Source organism: Oreochromis niloticus, linkage group LG7 (genome assembly GCF_001858045.2).
Source record: "Oreochromis niloticus isolate F11D_XX linkage group LG7, O_niloticus_UMD_NMBU, whole genome shotgun sequence".
Taxonomy (NCBI): Eukaryota; Metazoa; Chordata; class Actinopteri; order Cichliformes; family Cichlidae; genus Oreochromis; species Oreochromis niloticus.
Window position 1 is genome coordinate 62,180,151 of NC_031972.2, and position 12,285 is coordinate 62,192,435.

Below are 12,285 nucleotides of genomic sequence, written 5' to 3' on the forward strand. Positions count from 1 at the left end.
AGCCCAGTTATTTGTAGTGAGTACTGTAGGAATTAAAACATTTTCAGTTGTATTTAGAAATAGTTTTGATCTTTATTCTGTTTTAATTAGTCAAAAATATTCATAAGATTGGGTTCGAGCACACCTGAATATAACAGACATTCATGTTAAGGACTGCACTAAAAACTTGTGACGAGATGCTCGATCCTCCAGCTCTGTCCACTGCACTGCTGAATGATGAGCTCATAGTAAAAGTTTGCTCCTTGGGCGATTTCAAGGCATCTGTTTGTTGCTTTGTTTATGATCGCTTGGCCAGTTTGAGAGACATTTGAGAGACGCTATGAGGCAACAGTGCACAGCAAGTGTTTCTAAAAAACATTGACAGTATGACAGTAGCAGTATCTGAACATTTCTGACTTACTCCTACCAGTGGCATCTGAAAAGACACTATACCGGGGCATCATTTAAACATTTCCATGATTGTTATCGGCCGAGATCTTACTTGTTTGAAGTCCCAGTGCATGTGCAGTTCATTTTTCTTTGCCAGTGAACACTCCTGCAGGGTGGGAGAACTTCCAGAGCCTGGATCAACCAGGCAGCGATTACTGTTATAATTGTGAGATGTAATCCCCCCTATGATTATTTCACCATCTGTGTTGTAGTAGCAGTGCTGGTAAAAGGAAAAGTAATAATTTCAGATTATATTCGGTTATATTTATTATCCTGGTAGTTTGGTTCTCTACATTACCTGTGGTTGTTGGAAGTGGCATCCATGCAGGATGGGGATATTTCCTGGACAACACGTTCTCACTCCCAAAGCGTAATATTTTACGCTAGGTGACAAATCATCAACATATTACGCTTCCGGGCACCCAACACCTCCCTAAATGACGAGACTGGAAAAATGAGGAAAATTGAGAACCGTTTGGAACCAATCAACACATGTTTGTTCATTTTACTTAAACTGGTTTGTAAAACACTGTATAACGTTATTAAAGTGTTGGTTAAGGTTAAGGATAAGGCTATGGTTAGGGCTGGAATACATGGCTGGAACGTGTATTACCGCAGGACCGGTTGGATTTCCCCGATGACCCGGCACGTAGCATAAGAACCCGGAAGGTCACCTTTCGCGTTCCTCTGGAACGCAGCGGGACGTGACAAATCGTCGAGATGTTACGCCTCTGGAGTGAGAACGGGCTGGCCTGGAACAGCTCCTTTGTTCCACACAGTGGCTCTTAAGAGGGTTGTTACAGCTTTTCTCTGAGCTTCTTCCTCCATGATTCTATAATCCTGTTTGTCATAGGTCATACAAGAACACATGATTTAAACAGTAATATTGCTAAAAGAAATGTCATGAAATGAATGCAGACTGAAATGGCAGTGGTTACTGTTTTTCTCAAATACTCAAATATAAGGTAATAATAAATTTGTTATTTTGCATAACATAATGGATAAGAAGAACATATGGTATAGATTTATATATTGAACATTTTGAATAGAAGGTCTTTTGCCCTTAAATTTAATAAGTAGGGGCACCTGCATTATTAAAATCATTTCTGCTAAAATGTGACAAAATGTGAGAAATTGCAAAACACCTGGCTATGTCTTCACCAAAACCTCTGTAACTTTGCTCTGTTTCACTTTAGCAGCATCAATTTTTGCACAGATAATGTTCATATGTTGATTTCTGGTTTTCTGGAATGTATTGTCTACTGCACCGTATTTTCAAAGGGGTTACATGCTATAAAAATACAAAAAAAATAAGCAAGGAAAAAAATCTTCATATTTTTCTATGTTCCAGATTCAGTTACTTTGACACAGTAACATCTGCTGTAATATTTACACCTCTGTTGAATCGCTAGCTTTATTTTGATACCAAGACTGTTTGCACAGAGTTTTAATTGCAAAGAAATACTCCATTCACTTTGAACCAGGTTAATGACAGACAGAACTTCATTTATCACACTGATGCTCGGCAGATCTTTGGGATATTTCTGTGCCAGACATCTAAACAGGGTGAGTTGTTATGTACTGTGAGGAATACTTTCGCATTTCTAAGACAAAGGATGACAACACTGAAAGTTACCGCAATAAATTAAAAAAATGTAAACATCACAGATCTCATTAATAAAATGTACCTGCTATCTCTTGTGTCTTCAAGCTTCCTTCCGAGTGGCAGCTGGTTACTCAGGAAGCCATTGTATCCATAAATCTGAAACAGACCTTCGGCTTCCATCTGCTCTTGTTCTGTCAGGCCATCGCCCCACTTGGTAAACAGGATGGAGTTTGGGTACTTTGGCGTAATGACCTTCTCTTCTGTTTTGTTGACGTTTTTTAAATGTAATTTGGGAAATTCTTTTGACCTGATACCTCGATTAGCTTTGCTTTTGTGGAGGCTGGAAAACAGAAGGATGAGAACTGTTATTCATTGTTGGGGCAAAAGAAGAAGAAACTGGCTAAAAGGATTGTCTGGACTTATCAAGTGCTCTTCAAAAACTTGTCATACAGATCAAATCGAGCATAAATCTTTCCCCTTTGGATTCCCCACCCACACCACAACCCCACAACAACACACACACACTGCAACCTTTTGAACAGGCTTTAAAACTCAAGCTGTATATAAAAGCATGTCTTATCTTAAAGATTAAACATTTCTCAAAGAAAAAAAAACTCACACAGCTATTAAATAGTCTTTTACTGACGTAAAGGTGCAGAGGTGATGCCAACAACCGTTAACAGGCTAACAATAAAGGTTTCAAAGTACACTCAGTAAATTTCATGTGCTTGTAAAACTTACTCAGCCTCCTTTGTTTTACATGAATTCACTGTGTTTGTAATTGATATTAAAATATTAGTACATTTAGGATAAATGACAGCCTTGAAGCATTAAATATGACAGATAAGATTATGCTTGTTGTGGTCCGTTTCTATTTTTCTCACTTCTTTATCCTTCTGGATCACATTACCTTCCCCGTTAGCGTTATACGGTACTTTATTACTTCTTCTACTGACATTTAGACCCACCATGCATTTTTTTTACTGTCCTGATTATGAATCTTCTCAGGGGTTAGTACTACCACATCATACTTTCTATGATTAAATACAACAACCAAAATTTCAATATAGAAAAGCAATAAAATGCGTGTGAAAATGAAAATTCAAGTCACATGGTTATTGTAAGAGGGCCTCAGTGGAGAAAGAACACTTGGAAGCCGGACTTCTCTTCACTCAGGTTATTTACAGGTGCAGATAACAAGGCAGCTCAGGTTGGTGGAATGAATGACAAAAGAAGAAAACTATACAAAAGCAAACTTATAGCCACAGCCAAGCCCATGGCTATTAGTCAACTAGCCAGCACTGCAATTTTGAACTCTCCCTCAGGAGCACCAACCCAGGCTTATAAAGCTTAAACCTCTTCACAGAACAAACCAAGCAAGCATTAGTCTGTTAACTGTCATAATAGATGTTTTTACACAAAAGCAGGACAAAGACATTCTAGGTATCAATTCTGTGGCTTTTACAAAAAGAATCACAAACACAAAAGTTTGCTTACACTGACTGAAAGGTTATTTGAACAGAAACCGAAAAACTCCCCCTGCTGGTCAAAACCTTTATTGTCATTTTACTGTTTGCGATGGCCACTCGACTCCCTCACAACAGTGTCAGCATTGAAATAATCAGTGCCAGAAACAGAAGTAAAAACACAGTAATTTGATTTTCTGTGCATCACTCATTCATCTAATCTGTTTCTGATGAATGTGTAGGTAATGCAACAGGTCTGGATATATGTAAGGTGTCTAGTAGTTATCAAGGTAGTTATCTTGTTGATGTCAGAAGTCAGGAGAATAGACAGAGTATTTTAAACTGACAGGAAACCCAGAATAACTCAGTCACTCGTTACATACAAGGTATACAGAAGAGCACCTGAAGATGGAACACAGATGGTCTACAGCATCAGAAGACCACGCCAGGTGCCACAGCTATCAACTGTTTCACATGCACTCACCAAAATTGGACAATAGAGCGATGGAAAAATGCTGTACTCCAGTAGCCTTCACAGTCCAGTACAGCACATTTGGGATGTGGTTGAAGGGGAAACTTGGATGAGCAGCTGACAAATCTGCAGCAACTGCATGATGCTATGATGTCAGCATGGAGCAAAATCTCTTGTGAATGCTTTGAGCACCTAACCAAATATATGCCATGAAGAATTAAGGCAGCTCTGGAGGTAAAAGTGGGTCTAACCGTGTATTTGCAAGGTGTAACTAATAAAGTGGCCGATGAGTACATATGTCAAGTCATGTTTATTTATATAGCACATTTAAAAGACATCAAGTGTCGGCCAAAGTGCTGAACAGAGAGGTAATATGATAAAAAGAATATGTATATGAAGTAATTTGATTGAAAACACTGATGTAATGCTGTGACATATGCTGGAACTTGAGAGATCTGTGACATTAAAAGGAGAAGCCCATCAACACAAATATCTTTAGCAGTGAAGTAAAAATAACAGCATTGTGTATAAAAACAACTTAAGGTAAAGAAAAGCATCTCAGATTTAAAAATGCTGGCAGTAGCCAGCACCACCACCAGTGGTGGGGGAACTCCAGGTCTCGAGGGCCGGTGTCCTGCAGGTTTTAGATGTGTCCTTGATCCAACACAGCTGATTTAAATGGGTAAACGACCTCCTCAGCATGTCTTGAAGTTCTCCAGAGGCCTGGTAACAAGCTTATCATTTGATTCAGGTGTGTTGACCCAGAGCGATCTCTAAAACCTGCAGGACACCGGCCCTCGAGGCCTGGAGTTAGACACCCCTGACCTATAGCATCAATATGAAAATCCTGTGTCACCTTGTTCTGAAGTTATCGCATTCAGATTTTCACCCACGCCATAAATTTGAAACTTTGTTCTCGAGTTATTGGATTCACAAACATGTGTAGCCACATTGTCTGCCTGGCAGGGTGATGACAATACCCAGTCTGCCTTTTACACTGCAAAAACTCAAAATCTTACCAAGTGGGGTGTCCTATTTTCTAGGACCTGGATCTGCAGAACTTTCACTTGTTCCATTGGCAGATTTTTTTCACTTAATACAAGATTTTTTGTTTGAAATAAGTGAAAAATAAGTGAAAATTCTCCAGATCCAAGATGCACTGTCTAAAAACAAGTCCCTATATCTCACTGGAATGATACTCTGTAGCTGATTGTGTCTTATTTTAAGTGTGATGAGACATTTCAACTAGAAATTAGACAAATATACTTGGTAAGATTTTGAGTTTTTGCAGTGTACAGCGAGGGATAAAAACTGCATGGAGAGCAGATGAAATGACTTTTCTGCTGTGAAAAGAGTTTTATCTATTTCTGTATGTCAGTAGTTCATCTTTTATTCTTGTGTTGCCTTAACTTCCCTATTAGAGTTGTAGCTTATTCTTCTTGAAACACTAACACTGTTTTTGTTGCACTGGCTGTTTGTGAGTACTGCTACATTTATTTTTTTACACTGGGATCTACTGCAGTAGCACTGCTTTCAGTCCCCCTGCTGTCTGGATTGATAACAAATCTTCTGAGGCAGCGGTCCCCAACCCCCGGGTCTCGGACCGGTACCGGTCCGTGAGTCGTTTGGTACCGGGCTGCGAGAGTTGAGGCTCAGGTGTGAAATGTATGGTTTTCAGGGTTTTCAGCGTTATTTTGTTATCGTTTTTATCGTTAACTCAGTTTTCCTGGGTCTTTTCTCGTGTGTTATGAATAAATCTTCTTTTTTTCGGTACCGGTACTAGTTTTATTTTGTTGTATTTATCCGCGACACCTTAAAGGCCGGTCCGTGAAAATATTGTCGGGCATAAACCGGTCCGTGGTGCAAAAAAGGTTGGGGACCGCTGCTCTAAGGGGCTAGTGCTGTCACTAAAACACTCCACCTTTATCACAGTCATACTTTCTATGATTAAATACAACAACCAAAACATGAGCACGGTAATGCAACGTCATGTCAGACAGGGAATGCTGTGTTTAATGAAAATATTTACCAAGAAATCTATACATGAAACACATTAGGGGATAATTCTTTATTTATGTACAGAATAGAGTTAAAGGCAAAGCATTGAAAGGAGATTTCTCATCGGCTGCCTTAATAGTTGACGGTCTTGGCCGGCTTCGTCTCATCCAGTTCTGCTTCCAGGTAACGGAAGCGGCGGTGGCGACGCAAAATCTCAATAGCCTTTTGCTCTACACTGGAAGCAGTGATGCCGAGATCCTCCAGACCCGGGAGTCCCGGGTACTTCATGTCTGTTGTGTGAAACTAGAAAATGGGAGCACATTAGAGGATTTTCTTATCGATTATCTTGAAAAAGCTCCTTGGTACAATGCTGAGGGGGGAATTCAGACCAGCCTTGAGGCTATATCAGAGACTTGGCAGTCTTACCCTATCCACTTTGTCTGGGGTTGTCCAGGGCTCAAAAGGATTCATTGCAAACAACTGGGCAGCCAGGCTGGAAAATGAGCAAACCGTCATTTATAACATTAGCAAACAACTTTTGATAACCAGTACTTCAACATAGCATGAAGTGGTTGTTCTGTATTTTTACTGTCCTAAATTAATCTGGATGGCATTACTTTGGCCTCCAGTAACATTGTGAGAAATCTTGGAACGATTTTTGACCACATGTCCTTCAACATGCACATGAAGCATTTATGTGGTACAGCTTTCCTTCATTTCCACAATCGTTATATTTACAATCATCAGGTCCTGTCATATGTTAAAGATGATAATATCCAAATATTTTCTCAGACTCTTATCTTACTTGTGGTTAGTTTTTAAAAGTTTAATAAAAAGAATTTCTTAGAAATTCCCTTTTTGATAACGCTCACAGTCGGGCCTAGATCATGTGAGCCTTAACCATCCCTCAGTTATACTGCTGGGCACTTCCTATGATGCACTGAGCATTTCTCTTTCACAATCTATACATGTTTAAATACCAGACTATATATATTGTATTTATTCATTAGTAATTATTTAACTCTGTCCTCCATCGTGTGTCTTCCGTCCTTCCTTTTCTCTTTCACCTCACCCCTAACTGGTTGCAGCAGAAGGCTGCCCCTCCCTCAGCCTGGTTCTGCTAAAAAGTTTGCTTTTCCCACTGTTGTCAAACGACAAAGGGTTTGTCTAATTGTTGTGTTTCCTCCCTGACATGGATAGTCTTTACCTCACAGTATAAGCCCCCAGAGGTGACTGCTGTTGTATTTGTTAAAAAAAAGAAAGAAAGAAGAAAAAGTCAAACTACTTTGGATGCAGATGTGGCTCTCAGCAGAAGCTCTGCCTGAATGCGGGTCAGTCATAAATCACACTTGTTGCATATTTTTTAAAACAGTTTTAAGCTAACTCTGATCTTGCTGCGTGCTCCAAATGGCCTGGGTTATTATTAAATAATGAATAATAATGAATATTTTTCAGCATCCACTGTTTTTGTGACTGAGTCCTTAAAGTATTTACACAAATGAGATGACTTCATTCTGGAGAATATTGAACCCTGAACATAATATATGAGGTGCTTACTGAAAAAGTGGGCGAGGCAGAGGGTAGGGCACAAAAGGTCTGTGCGCCACTGCGTAAATGTACTCCACCAGGTCATGAAGGAGGTAACGATTGGGTCTAGACAAAAGAAAACAGGAGAGAGAGAGAGAAAAAAAATGTGTATCATGCACACCCATGGTAACAAAGGCAGGACTCGAACCACTGACAAACATGTTGCAACACCATTTCCACGAGAAGCTGCGGTATGCCAACTTGGCAGCTGAGGCGGAGGGCAGAGGCTGGAAGATCAAGGTGTGTCCGGTGGAAGTGGGGTGCAGGGGCTTTGTTGCCAGTACAACAGGAAAAACTGCTTAGATTGGAGTCAGAGGACAGGTACGAGGACAGGCTATAACAGAATTAGCTAACACTGCTGAGAGGACCAGTCACTGGCTGTGGCTGAAGAGGGCTGACATCACTTGGGCAGCGAAGACAGTCAGCTAACTGAGAGACACACGTCCAAGATTCATCAACCCGTGGTGGGCCTGCCTCAGCAGAGGCCGTCAAAAGGGTAGAGTTTCAGAGCAGCCATCCCTCAAAACCTTCTCCACTTGAAGCAATGTATTACCAGGGATTGTAACATCTAGTCCTTTTATTGAATTAATTTTTTTTTAACTGAATTTAACACCACCTAAAACATATCACATTAAATTATACATCTCCATTATAAATCTGTTTTATTTTTTAGTCAAACATTTAGGAACTTTTAAACCCTCGTGTGTTCTTCTGACGATGTATCGTTTCTGGCAATTTCATGATCCATTAAAAAACAAAAGAAGAACTGAAGAAACACCCTACAACTATGTTATGATTGTTGATGTTGTACAATTTGTCCACCAGAGGGCAGCACGTTTTCATAAAATTACAAACAACAACAATCTGATGCGAGCAATCAGGAAGTGTGCAAATGAGTATGCACAACTTGTTGTGATAATTAAAAACAGGATTATTTATAAACTATTACATTATTATTATTATTATTATTATTTTATTAAGGGCGAATTAAAAACTACACATAAATATTAGGGCAATCCACTTATGTTTGGTGTGTATGAAAGAAGAAAAATATTGGCTGACATATTGGATTTTAAATATGATCAAACATTGGTATTAGTCAAGCTTTAACCTTGTTTTTCATAAATCCATAAAAACAAAATACATAGGCACATTCTCCTATTTAACACCGTTCTGAATTTACAATCTCAGAAGAGATCATTGCGATTGCCAGAACAGCAGCTATAAATTTGAACTTTTAAACATTTCAATATTTGTTGAACTTCTTGGCATAAATACATTACAACACGCTAACTTTGCTAACAAATTAGCCCACTTACCCAACAAGTGCATATGTCTTTCCATTAGCATCAGGGTCTCTGATAGCACTGATGATGGCCTTAGCCACATCCACCACCTGAAGGGGAAAGACGGTGCGCTTAGTTGATTTTGTTTACAGTGTTTGAACAGCATTTAGTCAAAGAGTGGAGTGGTCATCCACAGTGTAACTTCAATTGTTATATGAAATATGACAAAACAGTTTTGCAACCACATGGCCCAGTGATAAATTAGGTATGCAACAATGAATGAAACCAGTGGAACCACTTAATCATAGCTGCAGTGGCAAGTGTGGCTTTGACAAAATAGCAGACGTGATGGAAACCATGAGCCACACTCCAACAAAATACAAGCAATGACTTGGAATTTTCTTTGTGTCATCTTAAAAGGGAAAATAAACTGATAGATAAACCAGTTAATAAAATCAAGCACTTACATGAACAGGCTGCTTCACCGTCTTTTTCCCGAGGGCAATAAGAGGAACGGCATTTCCAAACCAGCGCATATCTGAGAAAGGATTTAAATCACACAGTTACACCGATTATCACTGGGAACGTTTTCAAAGATGAGGAACAACAGTTCTGTGTGAAATTAAGAAAGGCAACACTGTAGTTAATATGCAGGACAAAAGAAACCACAATTATCAAACTGTAATGACCTTTTGCTGACATTTACACGACACAGAGGTACACAGAGGCCTTCTTACTTGCGTAATAGTTAAAGAATCTGTCCTCCCTCCCAAACATCTCAGAGGGCTTCATGATGATGGCATCAGGAAACTCTTCCCTTACTGCAGTCTCTCCTACAGCCTACAGTTAAAGAACGTGACACACAAAGATTATCTGTTGTATAAACATGAATTATGAACTGTAATAAAAGTGTACCTAAAACTCGCTTAAAATTTCAACAAACCCATTCAAAACACAGTGTGACTTTGACAAAAAGTGTTTCGATCTGTATAGAAGCGATTCCTGACCTTGTTCCTCAGGTATTTTGAGGGGCTGCGGATGTCAGCGTTGAGGTGCGACATGTGGACGAACTTTGTGATGCCGGCTTCTCTGGCTGCCCTGGCAATCTGCTGTGGGATGGTAACAAACACGTCCTCAAAGCGAAAGTTCCTTCACAGAAAGAGGTGGACAGGAAAAACCTTAAATAGCCAACCTCAAAGGGAACTTATTATTACAAATCAGCTTCATGTGAACACCAGATTATAAATCAAGTGCTTATTTCCAGACTAATATACCTCGTCTCCCACTCTCTGCCCACCAGATTGATGACAACATCTGAGTGCTCCATAGCCCGTTTAATGGAGTCTTTGTTCCTGGCATCCCACTCCTTTAACACAATAAACAAAGACAAGGTGACTGTCATATCCGCTGATGTTCTGCATTCATGCCCATATGCACTTTAAAGTGTTTCTGCAAGAGAAATTTGCATCCATATGCAGCTTACCAAAAAGATGATTTGCCCAAGATCACCCATGGGCCTGAAGTGCATGAGGTCATACTGATCACAGCGATGAGGGATTATAATCTGAGAGCCAATCCGACCTGAAAACACCACATGAAAACATTTTAACTTCCGCTAAACAGTGTGTACTCTGAAATCAAGCATTGCGGTATGTATAAGTACTAGCTAATAACAAATGCACATTAATGTCAGCATTTTTCTCACTTTTTCTCAACTCACCCAGCCTATTGACTACGTATCGTCCTAGGAAACCTGTGGCACCAAACACCGTGGCAGCTATTCCACTAAAAGAGGAGCGTCCTCCTTTCCCTTTAGGGATGAGAGCATGGTGCAACTTCCTCTGCTGGACTGTGGTGACAGACGCAGCTGACAACAAAGCAGGGTAGGAGTTGCCTGTTAGGGGGAGTAGAAAGGCAGGTAGCAGTTGGATTTAATTATAAGGTGAGATGCAATCAGTTACACACTTAATTGGAAAAGACCATAAAGCTGAATGATTGGCACTTCAAAACTGTATTAAAGCTTACAATTTAGCCTCATGCATCTAGCAACCGAAGGCCACAATAGTGTGTGCATGGTATTACATATTAGTATGTATTAATATGCATTTTACTAAAGTTAAGTCAGTTTAATTTAAACAACACGTTTCACAAAAACAGAATTTAACCCAAAGTCCTTTACAAGCACTGTTAAGACTGTTCCATAGCCTGGAGACAATAACTGCAAAAGCCTGATCACCTTTAGTTTTTAGGCAAGGAGGAGGCATTGAGAGAAATTTTGTATGTTATAATTATAATGTTGTTATAATAATGACTTCATTGAATTGGAGGCAAACTATGAAATTCAAAGACCTGTAATATACTGTGAAGCTAACTCATAGACGGCTTTAAAAGTGAATAACATTTTGAAATATTTATTAAAAACGTCACAGGCAGCCAAAGCAGGGGAGCTAAAACAGAAGTGACGTGCCGTCTTTTCTTTGTACCAGTTAAGAGACGAGCAGCTGCATTTTGAACCAATGTCAAACCAGAGAGTGGAAATGGGAAATCCTATATACGGAGGCTGCAGATGACAGAAGCATGAAAAATGTGCCCAAGTCCTTTGGCGACAAAACTGTATTTAATTTCATACTGGTTCTCAGTTAGTAAACTAATGAAACTAAAAATGTCAGCTAATGTGAACTACAGGGCAGACATGGGACTAAAGCTAGCTCAGTGTTTCAGTCTAAAATTATATAATTATACCATCCCTACTTCGGCAGTTACTCTAAAGACAGCATCCAGTCTGTCAAGCAACAAAAGTGTTGTTTTATTTTGCAGTAAAACAAAAGAGAAACAGGAGATGCTAGCAGTCTGCGAAACAGACGTTACAGCTGCACAGAGGAACCAGCTCGACCTAACATCATACTTCACATCCTTGATATATTAATCCACAATGAGACGCAGTCGCCCAGATTCAGCAGTAGTTCATGGCAAAATACTTAATCAATTTTATGTTTCTTGTTTCCTACTAGCTACCTAGAGCTCTTGCTAGCGGGTGATTAGCCGAGCCCGTTAGCAAGGTCACCCGAGCCGAGTGTCCCGTCGTCGTGTGATCTTCTTTTGGAATCGCACAAGTGTAGGGATTGGCTATATGAATCCGTAAGACATACATCTACACATGCTCTGGCTACAATTGCAACGGTACTCACTTGAAATCTTTGAAAGGACACTCGCAGGACGGCTAACCAGCGTTACGGTCGCCATCTTCCCAACTACGGCAAACCCCGTCGGCCAAAATACGAGAGCTGCCGCGCGAAGAAGACATAAATACGACCAGAATAATGTATAAATATGGAAAACTTTGTAACCGTTAAGTCTAAAAATGAAAACCTTTGTTTTCTGGGCTGGTGTTTTACGTCTTAATTTTAGCTTTTCCAGGCTTGGACTTAGCCTTGATATAAT

The 12,285-nt window shown here is 39.8% G+C and overlaps 1 protein-coding gene and 1 long non-coding RNA gene across 2 annotated transcripts; both read right to left on the reverse strand.

The window, feature by feature from the left end:
* Positions 1-486: 486 nt before the first annotated feature.
* On the reverse strand, positions 487-1,148 carry LOC112847340 (uncharacterized). The gene is made up of 3 exons (XR_003220837.1): positions 1,043-1,148; positions 728-875; positions 487-649 (listed from the first exon to the last, which is right to left on the reverse strand). It is a non-coding gene; the product is annotated as an uncharacterized LOC112847340 (long non-coding RNA).
* Positions 1,149-5,965: 4,817 nt separating this feature from the next.
* Positions 5,966-12,186, reverse strand: ndufa9a (NADH:ubiquinone oxidoreductase subunit A9a). Its single transcript, XM_003447056.4, has 11 exons — positions 12,033-12,186; positions 10,565-10,738; positions 10,328-10,425; positions 10,119-10,210; positions 9,852-9,993; positions 9,582-9,684; positions 9,312-9,382; positions 8,878-8,954; positions 7,529-7,624; positions 6,398-6,464; positions 5,966-6,274 (listed from the first exon to the last, which is right to left on the reverse strand). Exons 1-11 carry the CDS (start codon positions 12,085-12,087, stop codon positions 6,104-6,106), a joined length of 1,146 nt encoding a protein of 381 aa, XP_003447104.1. The 5' UTR covers positions 12,088-12,186; the 3' UTR covers positions 5,966-6,103.
* Positions 12,187-12,285: the final 99 nt, after the last annotated feature.